General features: G+C 41.6%; 1 protein-coding gene across 1 annotated transcript in view; it reads right to left on the reverse strand.

Annotated features, from left to right (window-relative positions):
• Positions 1-322: 322 nt before the first annotated feature.
• arglu1b (arginine and glutamate rich 1b) overlaps positions 323-16,041 on the reverse strand; it is a 71,554-nt gene continuing 55,835 nt past the window's right edge. Inside the window, exon 4 of the mRNA XM_073043198.1 lies at positions 323-1,199. Coding sequence (XP_072899299.1) covers positions 1,032-1,199 — 168 coding nt within the window. The 3' untranslated portion in view covers positions 323-1,031. The remainder of the gene's footprint in view (positions 1,200-16,041) is intronic.

Genomic DNA, 16,041 nt, shown 5'->3' on the forward strand with positions numbered 1-16,041 from the left:
GGCGTAGAGAGGGGAAGGCTTGCAGCTTGGGCAACTGCTGGTCTCCCATACAAACCTGCCCAGGCCTGCACCCTGGAAACCTTCCAAGGCGCAAATCCATGGTCTCACGAGACTAACGGATGCCTATTAATCATTTGATGTTTCCAAATGCCTTTTTTTCCTGGTCATAATGTCTAATTGCAACATGCCTATGAAATATTTTGATTAAAGGAAAACATCCATTAGAAACTTGCTTGGTTATTTTCACAAATAAAGGTATATGACAATTTGCAATTGCAATGTTTGGCAAAGTGCTTTAGAGTAACGTATAGCAGCTCTATCATGCGTTTAAGACCTTATTTTATTTGTGAAGTTTGTACATTTACAACATGGGAAAAAAAAGCAGGCTAATTCGTGCTAAATAATGAAAAACAAATCAGAACATTAAGAGGTGCATGTACTGTGGATCCAGAACAATAATTCCTTTCACCCCCATAAATACAATTAATAACCTTACCTGTGAATGACGGGAGCCATTCCACTGACAACAGCATTATATTTGTTAACACACCACAGAGACTCCTAAGTTCATCAGGGTTGGTTGGGCAGTCAATTCTGATTGCAGATCCAAAATGTTTTTAAAATGTTATGTTTTCCAATTTGTTTCATTTACAATTGATATTACTACATCATCCCAATACTACTTAACATTTACATCAAATTGGGTTTGCTAAGTTAACTACAGCGGAACCCATTTTTAGAACATCTCTGAGTCTTTTGAACTCCCTAAATCTTTTGAAGTCTCAAACCTGCTGAAGCCAATTTGTTGTGGAAACTGATGAGGATGATCTCTGCATCAGCAAATCAGAGATGGTCTACACAGGGTTCCATTGCATTTGTAGATGTATGAATTTCAGTTTTAAAATCACATTTCTCATTCTGATAAGAAATGTTGTAGAGCACAGCCCACATCTGATCATTCGAACTTTATCTTTCCCAAAAACACTTCAACATGAAGCTACAAGGTTTAAAAAAAGAACACAAGCACAAAGTTATCCAACAGAGCTTTTCAGTGAGAAGGACAGCTTTGGCCTGGACTTCCCCTTGCCCAGGATCAGTTTTTGTTCTTCCTTTTGTTGACGCTGTCTTTCTTGCTCAAGCTTCATCCTTTCTTCATGGATTTTTCTTTGCTCTTCAACAATTTTCAATTGCTCCTCAGCCTGTAAATCACAGATATTATTTAAAATTTTTATATCAGTTGTTCCCATGCAAAAAGTGGCAGCATTATGCAATTAGCTCAACACAATTGCTTTCTCTCTAGAAATACTTTAGCTTCCACAATCATTAGAATAGTAAATTTGTTTTACAGTCCTATTCATATTCTCTTTAATAAGATTATTCTGAAGGTTAACATCTAGCAATAGTTCAGATAAACATTACTGATACCTTGCAATCCCCAACTTGCATTGCATCACCATTAACAGCTGTGACTATAAATCTAAATTGCTGAATTATTTCTCCCCCTAAATCTCTTTCCACCTTTTATGTTCAAGGTTCACAAAAATTTGGATGTTTGGTAAGAGTTAAGGGGTTATGAAAAGGTGAGAGAATGGGTGAAAAAATAATCAGTCATAATAAAGCAGGTTCAATAGGCCAAATGGCCCAATTTTGCTCCAATAACTTATGATCCATTTTTTCTAATCTCGGACCTTTTTTTGTCTGATTTCACTTCTTTGAGGTGCCTTGGGGGTATGTTATGCAAAAGGCACCACACAAATATTTATAATGATTATTACTGGGTCACCTTGTTTGTATTGAAACAACTGATTTTTTTGATAAATTATTACACAATAATATAAAAAAGCACTTATTTTCTGCAATATAAACTTTTCCAAAAGGAGGTTGCCTATTTTGGCCATATACAGAAAACAGCTACATTTTTAACACTGACTTTAGTTATTTAATTTATGGATGTCACACATCCAGGCAAATTTTTCACACAATATGCTTTTCAAATGGCTTGCTGCATCACTGGCAGCAGCTGCAAGCAATAAAATAAAGGCAATCAATTAAAGTACTTGGATTTCCTTCATAATTATATTTGCAATTTGGGGCAATTCTGTTAAATGTAGATCTGAATTCTCAAGTACTGTAATGAATATTTTACTTGACATAACAGAATTAGCTATGGATGTCCTTTGAACTTTACCCTGCAAATAAAGGTTGTATTAGAATTCTGCTGATTGCAGCAACTCTTTGATGCTTCAAAAAATATAAAATTTTAACCAGCTTAGTGAGCAAGGTACAATCAATGCGTTGATTACCAATTTTAAGAACTAGTACTAGAAAAGGATATGGTTTAAAAAAAACAAGAGAGCTAAGTGTTCCATTTAAAATTGTGTAATTGAGATGTGCTCCATTGGTCAGTGACCAGAAAATACGAAAAACATTCTCCAGCCATTTTTGTTGAATAAAGGAACTGTATACATTGAGGGAAATGTGGAAGGTGGATGACTGAAGCTTTAAGAGTCATAGAGTACCATAGCACACAGAATCACACCCTTCGTCTTATCGAGTCCATGCTGACCTAATCTTCTGGCTAGTCCCATCTACCTGCACTCAGACCAAATCTCTCCAAATGCCTCCCATCAATGTACCTACCCAAACTTCTCTTGAATGTTAAAATTGAACCCACAGCTACTAAGTCCATTGTCAGTTTGTTTCACAATTGCACCACTCTGTAAGTCAAGAAGTTCCCCTATTCCCCTTATTTTACTTTCACCATTAACTTAAGATCTCTAGTTTTAGACACATCCAACACAAAGGTAAAAGCCTGCATACATTCACCCCATCAATACCCTTCATAATTTTGTATATCTCTATATGACTTTCCCTCATTCTGCTACACTCCTAACCTATCTCAGGATCTCAAGACCTAGCAAAATCCTTGTAAATGTTTTTCTATACTCTTTCATGCTTAAGAATATTTTTTTTCTGTAGGTAGATCATCAGAATTGCTCACAGTACTCCAAACTTGGCCTCACCAACCTTTGAACAACTTCAACATAATATCGAAACTCCCGTACTCAATGCCCTGTTTTTATAAAAACCAATGTCCAGAAACACTCTGTACAACCCTTCGAGGAATTATGGACCTGTAATCACAGGTTCCTTTGTTAAGAGAGCCATAGAGTATTATGGCTTTGAAACAGACCCCATGCTCATCTAGTCCATGCAGAACTTTTATTTTGCCTAGTCCCATCAACCTGCACCCAGACCAAAGACCTCCATAAACCATTCCATCCATGCACTTCTCAAATGTTGAAATCAAAACTGCATTCACCAAGACCACTGGCAGCTTGTTCCAATCTCACCACTCTAAGTGAATATGTTCCCCCTCATATACCCCTAAAACACTTCACCTTTCACCCATGACCTCTAGTTCTAGTCTTACCCAATCTCAGTGAAATAAGCCTGCTTGCATTTACCCTATCTATACCCCTCATCATTTTGTATACCATAATTTTATATAAAACAAGGTGAGCTCAATGTCAAATGATACAAAAATTCTGCTACCCTTTCGAGATATACCATGTGTTGACTTGGAAAACATTATTGATGCACAAAACCTTTGGGAAATTGAGCAGAAGGCTGGTTCAAACGTTCAGATGTCAGAAAACTTCAGTGAAGTGCTTCCATTCAGATTCATCTCAACAGCTCTTGATCAGGTTATCTTTTACTGTCAAACCTAAGTTTATCTTATATTACAGCTTCAATGTTGGTGTAATGTTACATAGGTTGTAACATTTTTGAGTTGGTGAGAATGATAGTTCAGGAGGGGCAGAATTTGTTAGGTGTGTCCAGAAAGGATTCCTGAGACAATGCGTGTTCAGGCCTAAAGGAGAGAAGAGAGGAGGCAGTAATCCAGCGATTACTAAAGGAAAGGCCATACTGGATCCAGTACTAGGCAATGAACTGTATCAGAGGTGGGACTCTCAACAGATAATTCCAATGTTCAAGAAAGGCTCTAAAAATAAGCAGGGTAATTATAGGCTGGCGAGTCTGACATCAGTCACGGGTAAATCACTGGAAAATATTCTAAGGGATCAGGTATACATGAATCCATGGGATTACTATCCATGTTTACTATCTCTAACCAGGGCCCGTCTACCAAAGTACTTATACAGTATATCCTTATTGTACAAGTATTTGGATAGATAAAACCAGATTAGGGATAGTAAATATGGTTTGTGTGTGATATATTATTTTCTGGAGTTTTCAGAGATTATGAAGGTGGATGAAGGAAAGGCAGTGGACGATGTTTACATGGACTTTAAGCAAGGCACACCCCTGAAAGCTATAAGGATGCTGTAAATAACTCAACCAGGACTCCTGCCAGTTATGCACCAGGTCTGAGAGACACCAAGCCATGGGGTTTTATCCACCCTAACTCACATGAAGAAAGCTAGCACCTCCTTTTCCATAATCCAGATACAGGCCATGACCACACTACTCCTTTGCTTCAGCTCTGCAGTTGGTGTCTGTCTCCACAGTAAATACAGATACAGAAATATTATTTCTAAATCTCCCCCACCTCTTTTGGCTCCTTGTATAGATGACCATGTTTATCTTCAAGAAGACCCATCTTGTCCAATGCTACCCTTTTTCTCTCAATAAGGTTTCCCTTTTACCTTGTCTACCAGAGGAACTCTGGTCTTCTTTGAGCCCTCCTGATTTCACTCTCAAGTGTTCTCTTGCATTGTTTATACACCCCATTTGTTCCTAACTGCCCATACCCGATTTGCAGAGTGTTCTTTTTTTCTTTGCCAGAGTCTCAATATTCCCTAATAACCAGATTCTGTACTCTCAATATTTCACTTCTGAAGGCCTCCCAGTACAAACACAGAAACATAGAAAACATACAACACAATACAGGCCTTCGGCCCACAAAGCTCTGCTGACCATGTCCCTACCTTAGAACTATCTAGGCTTTACCCATAGCCCTCTATTTTTCTAAGCTCCATGTAGCCATCCAGGAGTCTCAAAGACCCTATCATTTCCACCTCTGGCAGCTCATTCCACGCACTCACCACTTACTGCGTAAAAAAGTTACCCTGACATCTACTCCGTACCTACTTCCAAGCACCACAAGACCTTCAACCCATGACATTGCACAGACTTTTTAACCTACTCCCCTATCAATCTAACCTTTCCCACCACACAGGCCTCCATTTTTCTTTCATCTGTGTGCCTATGTAAGAGTCTCTTAAATGTTCTTAATGTGCCTGCCACTATCAGCTGGGAAAAATGCACTGACAGTCCACTATCGATGCCTTGTATCATTTTAAACACCTCTATCGAGCCACCTCTTATCCTCCATCACTCATGCTAATTCAACCTTTCCACTGTTCACTAATCTAGGCAGCACCCTGGTAAAGTTCTGCACCCTCTCTCAAGCTTTCACATTCTTCCTATTATGAGGCAACCAGAACTGAATACAATACTCCGAAGTGTGGTCTAAACAGAATTTTATAAAGCTGCAATATCACCTCGCCATTTTTGAACTCAATCTGACAAATGAAGGCCAATACACCATACACCTTTTTAACTACTTCATTAACTTGTATGGCAACTTTGACGGGTCTATGGATCTGGACCCCAGGATCCCTCTGTTCCTCCACAGCTAAAATTCCTGCCATTAACCCTGCACTTTAAGTATAAACCACTTCTATCACTAATCTGTCTATGCTCCTCCAAATGCTCATGAATCCTGTCTCTAAGAATCCTCTCCAAGTTTGCCCACCACTGACGGAAGATTCATTGGTCCATAATTCCTAGGATTAACCACATTACTTTTCTGAAGAGAAGAATAACACTTATCACTTTCCAATTTCTAATACTGTAATATTCCTGTAGCCAGTGAGAAGACAAAGATCATCAATCTCTTCCCTAGCTTCCCAGAGAGATCTGGATATATCCTGCCAAGCTTCGGGAACTCATCTATCCTACTGTTTCTCAAAAATTCCATCACATCCACTTTCTTAATGCCAACAAATTCCAGTATTTAAGTCTGTTTACATTCTTCAAAATCCCTCTCACTGATGAATACTGAAGCATGCATTAAGGACCTCCTTTGACTCCAGGCACATTTCCTGTCTTATTGCTGATTGGTCCAACTCTCACTTCAGTCATCTTCCTGTTCTCCACACGTGTAAAATGCCTTGGGGTTTTCCTTAATTCTACTTGCCAAAGCTTTCTCATGCCCCCTCTTAGCTCTTCTGAGTCCCTTAAGCTTCTTTTTGACTACCTTATAACTCTTCAGATCCCATCTGCCACCCTCCAAACATCTGTTACTACTCCTGTGGCCAGTGAAGATGCAAAGATCATTGCCAAAGGCACATCAATCCTTCCCTCACCTCCTGTGGTAACCTGTGGTATAGCCTGTCTGGCCCCAGGGAGTTACCTACCCCAATGTTTTTCAAAAGAAGCTAACACATCCTCTTTCTTAACGTCAACTTGTAACAACATATTAGACTGTTCTACACTGACCTCATATCTGTCCAGGGTCCCTCTTACTGGTGAATAATGAAGCAAAGTATTCATTAAGGACCTAACCTACCTCTTCTGATTTCAGGTACATGACTCCTCTATTATCAATCATCTGTCTTATACTCATTCTAGTCAACCTCCCGTTTTTCACATACGTGTAGGGATTTTCCTTAATCCTACTTACTGAGGCCTTCTTGTGTCCCCTTTTAGCTCTAAGTCCCTTCTTAAGCTCCCTCCTGGCTACCTTATAACTCTCCAGACCCCAGGCCACATCGTGGAATCGTGGGAAGTTCACATCTACAGATGTGCTGGGCTGTCTGCACCACCCTTTGCAGAGTCCTGCAATTAAGGGAGATACAGTTCTCATACCAGGCAGTGATGCAGCCAGTCAGGATGTTTTCAATTGTGAGAGGGAGCAACCTCCACATTTCTGCTGTAATTTTCCTGCATATATCTGTTCCCAATTTACACTCCCAAATTTCTGCCCAATAGCATTATAATTTGCCTACCTCCAATTAAATACTTCCCCATACTGTCTATGGCAATGTTAAAGGTATTTATGGTCAGTCTCCAAAATGCTGGTTGTGCATTACAGGAGGGATGGAGATGGGCTAACCCCTACTGACAAAAATGGATCTGGGGTTGAGAGGGTAAACAGCTTTAAGTTCCTCACCATCCACATCACCGAGGACATCGTGGTCTGTATACACCAACTATGTGGTGAAACACAGAAAGCCTACTGCACAATACAGGCCCTTTGGCCCACAAAGTTGAGTCAAATATGCCCCTACCGTAGAAATTACTGGGCTTACCCAAAGCCCTCCATTTTTGTAAGCTCCACGTACCTATCCAAAAGTCTCTTAAAAGACCCTATCGTATCCGCCTCCACCACCATTGCCAGTAGCCCATTCCACGCACTCACCACTCTCTATGTAAAAAACTTACCCCGACATCTCCTCTGTACCTACACCCCAGCACCTTAAACCTGTGTCCTCTTGTGGCAACCATTTCAGCCCTCGGAAAAAGCCTCTGACTAACCACACGATCAATGCCTCTCATCATCTTATACACCTCTATTAGGTCACCTCTCGTCCTCCTTCGCTCCAAAGAGAAAAGGCTGAGTTCACTCAATCTATTCTCATAACGCATGCTCCCCAATCCAGGCAACATCCTTGTAAATCTCCTCTGTACCCTTTCTATGGTTTCCACATCCTTCCTGTAGTGAGGCAACTACAACTGAGCACAGTACTTCAACTGGGGTCTGACTAAGGTCCTACATACCTGCAACATTACCTCTCGGCTCCTAAGTTCAATTCCACGATTGATGAAGGCCAATACACTGTATGCCTTCTTAACCACAGAGTCAACCTGCGCAGCTGGTCTGAGCGTCCTATGGACTCAGACCCCACGATCCCTCTGATCCTCCACACTGCCAACAGTTTTACCATTAATACTATATTCTTCCATCATATTTGACCTACCAAAATGAACCACTTCACACTTAATCTGGGTTGAACTCCATCTGCCACTTCTCAGCCCAGTTTTGCATCCTATCAATGTCCCACTGTAACCTCAGACAGCCCCCCACACTATCCACAAACCCTCCAACCTTTGTGTCATCAGCCAACTTACTAACCTATCCCTCCACTTCCTCTTCCAGGTAATTTATAAAAATCACGGAGAGCAAGGGTCCCAGAACAGATCCCTGAGACACAACACTGGTCACCAACCTCCATGCAGAATATGACCCGTCTACAACCATTCTTTACACTCTGTGGGCAAGCCAGTTCTGGATCCACAAAGCAATGTCCTCTTGGATCCCATGCCTCCTTACTTTCTCAATAAGCCTGGCATGGGGTACCTTATCAAATGCCTTGCTGAAATCTACAAACCCCATTTCCAGAAAAGTTGGGATATTTTCCAAAATGCAATAAAAACAAAAATCTGTGATATGTTAGTTCACGTGAACTTTTATTTAACTGACAAAAGTACAAAGAAAAGATTTTCAATAGTTTTACTGACCAACTTAATTGTATTTTGTAAATATACACAAATTTAGAATTTGATGGCCGCAACACACTCAACAAAAGTTGGGACAGAGGCTTGTTTACCATTGTGTTACATCACCTTTCCTTTTAATAACACTTTTTAATCGTTTTGGAACTGAGGATACTAATTGTAGTAGATTTGCATTTGGAAATTTTGTCCATTCTTACTTGATAGAAGACTTCAGCTGCTCAACAGTCCGTGATCTCCGTTGTCTGATTCTCCTCTTCATGATGTGCCATACATTTTCAATAGGAGATAGATCTGGACTGGCAGCAGGCCAGTCAAGCACACGCACTCTGTATCTACAAAGCCATGCTGTTGTAGCCCGTGCAGAATGTGGTCTGGCATTGTCCTGCTGAAATAAGCATGGATGTCCCGGGAAGAGACGTCGCCTTGATGGCAACATGTGTCTCTCTAAAATCCTAATATACGCCTCAGAGTAAATGGTACCTTCACATACATACAACTCACCCATGCTGTGGGCACTGATGCACCCCCATACCATCACAGATGCTGGCTTTTGCACCTTTCGCTGGTAACAATCAGGATGGTCGTTTTCATCTTTGGTACGGAGAACTCGACACCCGTTTTTTCCGAAAACTAGCTGAAATGTGGACTTATCTGACCACAGCACATGGTTCCACAGTGTTTCGGTCCACCTGAGATGAGCTCGGGCCCAGAGATCTCGCCGGCGTTTCTGCATAGAGTTGATGTATGGCTTCCTCCTTGCGAAATACAGTTTCAAGTTGCATTTCTGGATGCAGTGACGGACTGTGTTAAGTGACAATGGTTTTCCGAAGTACTCACGAGCCCAGATGGCTATAATTGTCACAGTAGCATGACGGTTTCTTAGGCAGTGCCGCCTGAGGGCTCGAAGATCATGCGCATTCAACAGTGGTTTCCGACCTTGCCCTTTACGCACTGAGATGTCTCTGAATTCTCTGAATCTGTTCACAATATTATGTACTGTAGATGTTGAAAGACCTAAATTCTCTGCAATCTTGCGTTGGGAAATGTTCCTTTTGAACTGACTAACAATTCTCTCACGAATTTTGACACAAAGGGGTGAGCCACGACCCATCCTTGCTTGCAAAGACTGAGCCTTTGATGGACGCTACTTTTAAACCCAGTCATGATACCTCACCAGCTACCAATTAGCCTGCTTAATGTGGAGTCTTCCAAACCGGTGTTACTTGAATATTCTGTGCACTTTTCAATCTTATTTTAACTCTGTCCCAACTTTTGTTGAGTGTGTTGCAGCCATCAAATTCTAAATTTGTGTATATTTACAAAATACAATTGGTCAGTAAAACTATTGAAAATCTTTTCTTTGTACTTTTGTCAGTTAAATAAAGGTTCACGTGAATTAACATATCACAGATTTTTGTTTTTATTGCATTTTGGAAAATATCCCAACTTTTCTGGAAATGGGGTTTGTATATACACTACATCTACTGCTCTTCCTTGATCAATGACTTTAGTCACATCCTCAAAAAATCAATCAGGCTTGTAAGGCACAACCTGTCCTTGACAAAGCCATGCTGACTATTCCTAATCATATTATACCTCTCCAAATGTTCATAAATTCTGCCTCTCAGGATCTTCTCCATCAACTTACCAACCACTGAGGTAAGACTCACTGGTCTATAATTTCCTGAGCTATCTCTACTCTCTTTCTTGAATAAGGGAACAATATCGGCAACTCTCCAATCCTCCGGAATCTCTCCCGTCCCCATTGATGATGCAAAGATCATCGCCAGAGGCTGAGCAATCTCCTGCCTTGCTTCCCACAGTAGCCTGGGGTACATCTCATTCAGTCCCGGCGACTTATCCAACTTGATGCTTTCCAAAAATTCCAGCACATTTGCTTTTTTAATATCTACATGCTTAACCTTTTCAGTCTCCTGCAAGTCATCACTACAATCACCAAGATCCTTTTTCAGAGTGAATACTGAAGTATTCATTAAGGACCTCTGCTACTTCCTCCGGTTCCATATATACTTTCCAATTTCACACTTGACAGGTCTTATGCTCTTGCTCTACACATACCTGTAGAATGCCTTGGGGTGTTCCTTAATCCTGCCCGCCAAGACCTTCTCATTGCCCCTTCTGGCTCTCCTAATTTCCTTCTTAAGCTCCTTCCTGTTAGCTTTATAATCTTCCAGATCTCTAACATTACCTAGCTCTCTGAACCTTTTGTAAGCTTTCTTTTCTTCTTGCCTAGATTTATTACAGCCTTTGTACACCACGGTTCCTGTACTCTACCATAACTTCCCTGTCTCACTGGAACGTACCTATGCAGAACTCCACACAAATATTCCCTGAATATTTGCCATATTTCTTCTGTACTTTCCCGAGAACATCTCTTTCCAATTTAAGCCTCCAATTTCCTGCCTGATAGCCTCATAATTCCCCTTACTCCAATTAAACACTTTTCTAACTTGTCTGTTCCTAACTCTCTAAAATGCTATTGTAAAGGAGATAGAATTATGATCACCATCTCCAAAATGCTCTCCCACTGAGAGATCTGACACCTGAGCAGGTTCATTTCCCAATACCAAATCAAGTACAGCTTCTCCTCTTGTAGGCTTATCTACATATTGTGTCAAGAAACCTTCCTGAACACAACTAACAAACTCTACCCCATCTAAGCCCCTCTCTCTAGGGAGATGCCAATTGATATTTGGGAAATTAAGATCTCCCGTCACGACAACTCTGTTATTATTACACCTTTCCAGGATCTGTTTCCCTATCTGCTCCTCGATATCGCTGTTACTATTGGGCAGCCTATAAAAAACACCCAGTAAAGTTATTGACCCCTTCCTGCTCCTAATCTCCACCCAAAGAGACTCTGGTGACAATCCCTCCATGGTGTCCACCTTTACTACAGCCATTACACTATCTCTGATCAACAGTGCCACGCTCCCACCTCTTCTGCCTCCCTCTCTGCCCGTTCTGAAACATCTAAAACCCAGCACTTGAAGTAACTATTCCTGTCCCTGAGCCATCCAAGTCTGCATTGGCCACCACATCATATCTCCAAGTACTGATCCACGCTCTAAGTTCATCCACTTTGTTCACAATACTCCTTGCGTTAAAATATATCTCAAACCTTCGGTCTGAGTGTGTCCCTTCTCTATCACCTGCCTATCCTCCCTCTCGCACTGTCTACAAGTTTTCCCTATTTGTGAGCAAACCTCCTCTTCCCTAGTCTCTTCAGTTCGGTTCCCACCCCTCTACAATTCTACTTTAAACTCTCTCCAGTAGCCTTTGCAAACCTCCCCGCCAGGATATTGGTCCCCCGGGATTCAAGTGTAACCTGTCCTGTTTGTACAGGTTACACCTGCTCCAAAAGAGGTCCCAATGATCCAGAAATCTGAATCCATGTCCCTGCTCCAATCCCTCAGCCACTCATTTACCCTCCACCTCATTCTATTCCAATACTCACTGTCGCGTGGCACAGGCAGTAATCCCAAGATTACTACCTTTGCGGTCCTGCTTCACGACTTCCTTTCCAACTCCCTGTATTCTTTTTCCAGGACCTCTTCACTTTCTTACCTAAATGTACCACCTCTGGCTGTTCTCCTTCCCACTGCAGGATATCTTGGACGCGATCTGAAACATCCCAAACCCTGGCACCTGGGAGGCAAACTACCATCTGAGTTTCTTTCCTGCATCCACAGAATCGCCTTTCTGACCCCCTATATAGAGTCCCCTATCACTACTGCCTTCCTCTTCCTTCCCCTACCGTTCTGAGCCGCAGGGCCAGACTCTGTGCCAGAGGCACGGCCACTGTCGCTTCCACCCCCCCCCCAAAACAGTACTCAAACAGGAGTATTTATTGTCAAGGGGTACAGCCACAGAGGTACACTCTAGTACCTGACTCCATTCCCTCTCCTGACTCCTAAGGGAAAAGGCACAACAGCGCCTCTTTCACCTCAGACGGTTGAGGAAGTTTGTTATGGGCCCCCAAATCCTAAGAGCTTTCTACAGAGACACAATTGAGAGCATCCTGACTGGTTGCATCACTGCCTGGTATGAGAACTGTATCTCCCTTAATTGCAGGACTTTGCAGAGTGGTGCAAACAGCCCAGCGCATCTGTAGTTGTGAACTTCCCATGACTCAGGATATTCACAAAGACAGGTGTAATAAAAGGACCCAAAGGATCATTGGGGACCCAAGTCACCCCAACCACGGTCTATTCCAGCTGCTACCATTCGGGAAATGGTATCACAGCATAAAAGCTAGGACCAACAGGCTCCAGGACAGCTTCTTTCACCGGACCATCAGACTAATTAACTCACGCTGATTTGACTGTATTCTATGTTACATTGACTGCTCTATTTATAATAAATTATTATTAATTACTATGATTGCACATTTAGACGGAGACGTAACATAAAGATTTTTATTCCTCATGTATGTGAATGATGTAAGAAATAAAGTCAATTAATTCAATTCTTTGACAGACCCATCCTGACCTGGTTCATTAACTAGTATGAGATCCAGTATGACCTCTCCTTTGGTAATCTCTGGATTACTGCCTCCTCTTCTCTCCTTTAGGCTTGTATCATCTCATGAATCCTTTCTGGGGACACGTAACAAATTCTGCCCCTCTAAACTTTTTACACTAAGGAGGTAGCAATCAATATTTGGGAAGTTGAAGTCACCCATGACAACAACCCTATAATTCTCGCCTCCCAATCTAGTCCTGTGTGTCTGTTACTATTTTTTTAACTGGGCGGTGGGGGGTCTATCAAATACTCCCAAGAGAGATTGCTCCTTTCCTGCTTGACTTCCATTCACACTGACTCAGAGGACAATTCCTCAACAGCCTTTCTGCAACACTGATACTAACCCTAATTAGCAATGCCACTCCAACTCATCTCCATGTTTCTTTTGAAACAAGTAAACCCAGGAACATCCAGCAGCTATTCCTTGCCCTGTGTTAGCCAAGTCTCTGTAACTGTCACATCATAGTTCCATGTAGTAATCCATGCTCTCAGTTCATCACCCTAGCTCCTGATACTTCTTCCATGAAAGAAAAAAAATTAAACCCATCCATTTATGCCCTATCCACTGCCTCCCCTTCCTCACATTTGTCTACACAATGCACCTGCCTTAGCAGTAACCTCTCTAGCCTCTGACCTACCACTCTGGCTCCCACCCACTGCCAACTTACTTTAAACCCTCCCTCACATCTCTAGCAATCCTGCTTGCAAGGACATTGGTCTCTCTGAGGTTCAGGTAAAACCCATCCCTTTTGTACAATTCATACTTTGCCCAGTAGAGATCTCAATGATCCACAAATCTGCAACTCTGCCCCAGCATTAACTCTTCAGCCACATATTCATCTGCCACATCATACTATTCTTACCCTCACTGGCACATGGCTCAGGCAGCAATCAAGATATTACAACTTATTATGTCCAGTTTTTTTAGTTTCTGACCTAGCTCCCCATATTCGCTCTTCAGTACCTCATCACTTTTCCTACCCATGAGGTTGATACCAAAGTGTATCATAACCTCTGACTGCTCACCCACCCCTTTAAGAATTCTGTGGATAGCACATGGGAACCAACATACAATCCAGGAGTCTCTTTCACATCCACAGAATTTCTTGTTTGTTACCCTAGCTACTGAATCCTTATCACCACGTCTCTCCTCTTCTCCCCCCACCCCCAGACCCGAGTCACTGAATCAGACTAATACCTGCGGCTTTCCAGTGGCAAACTTGTTATTGAGGGGAATGGGTGAATGGACACAGTGGTATTGTGCACTGTCTCTCTAACCCCTTTCCCTCTCCTTACAGTCACTCAGCTAGTTGCCTCCTGCAACTTGGGTGTTACTGCCTCCCTCTAATCCTATTTATTAACTCTTCATTATCTTGAATGATCCAAGAATTGTCCAGCTCCAGTTCCCCAACACAGGTCTGTAAGGAGCTGCACCAACATGCACTCAGATTTACCAGGCATCTCTGCCAGAAAGGAAACTTTCCCAATCCAAACTGCTAAATCCCTTCTGGTTTTATTCCAATTTAGAATCTCAACCTGAGGACCTGTCCTCCCTTCATCCAGTGTTCCTCTGCATACACTTCCATCACCTATCCTACACTTGATTAGGAAAAAAAACGGAAGTGTATGTTAAGTATATGAAATTGGTTTCAAACAAATCTCAAGGTTTATAGAGAATGTAAGCGAAAATTTAAAAGAAATAAGGAGGGCAAAGGGGGCCATGAAATTACCTTGGAAGAAGGAGTATTGAAAATCCTATGGAATCCTATGGAAAATCCTATCTAAGGAATGAAGGAATAAGTACCCTAGGTACTGGAGGGATAATTAATATACAGAACCAGGAGATATGACTGAGATCTTAAATAAATATGTAAACAATCCTAAAATAAAAAATAAATCCTTCTCATCACTATTCACTAGTGAAAAGGATATGGAGATTGGACAGTTATGGAAAGGTACAATTGTATTCTGGAGTATGTTGGTATCAGGAGGTAGAAAGTGTAGAAATAGGATGGACACTTAGGCTTGAAAGGATCTATCCTAGGATCTCACAGGAATAAAGCAAACACTGCTGGAGCTCTGACAGAGAATTTTGTATATATCAGCCATAGATGAAATACCAAAAGACTGGAAGATAGCTATATGTTGTCTCCTTGTTCAAAAAGGCCAGAAACTTAAAGGCTATCAAGTCTTACATCTTTGGTTAGGAAGTTGTTGAACATTCTGAGATCATGATTATGTTCACTTCAGAAGGCTATTAGGAGCCAACATGGTTTTGTGCGCGAGAGATTATGCCTCACGAATCTGACTGAGACATCCGAGGTAATCAGAAAATTGATGAAGATAAAGTGAACACATGGCTTATGCAGCAGTACTAAATGGTAGGCTAGTCAAGGATAAGGCACAAAGAACTTGAGGTGTTTTGGCAAAATGGACCCAAAATTGACTACGTTTTAAGAAGCAGAGGGTAATCACAAAGAAGATATGCCAGTGGCTATGCTTCATGAGGAAACTTGGTATGTCACCAAAAACTAGCAAATTTCTATAATGGAGAGCATTCTGAATAGTTGCATCACCACCTGGTTAGGAGGCACCAATACACAGGATCGGAAAAATTAGCTGAGGGTCGTCAACTCAGCCAGCTCCAACATGGGCATGATCCTCCCCACCATCAAGAACTTCTTCAAAAGGCAATGCCTCAAGAAAGCAGGATCCATCATTGAAGGATCTTACCATCTGGAACATGCCCTCTTCTCATTACTACCATCAGGAGGTGGTACAGGAATCTGAGACACACACTCAACATGAAAAGAACAGCTTCTTCTCTACTTCTGAATAGTCCATCAACATTTCCTCTCTATTCCTCTTATGCACTATTTATTTTTTATTGTAACATAGTAACTTTTTGTCCTGCATTGTACTGCTTCCACAAAAACAAGTTTCACATCA

The sequence above is a fragment of the Hemitrygon akajei genome, chromosome 4, assembly GCF_048418815.1.
Source record: "Hemitrygon akajei chromosome 4, sHemAka1.3, whole genome shotgun sequence".
Lineage (NCBI taxonomy): Eukaryota > Metazoa > Chordata > Chondrichthyes > Myliobatiformes > Dasyatidae > Hemitrygon > Hemitrygon akajei.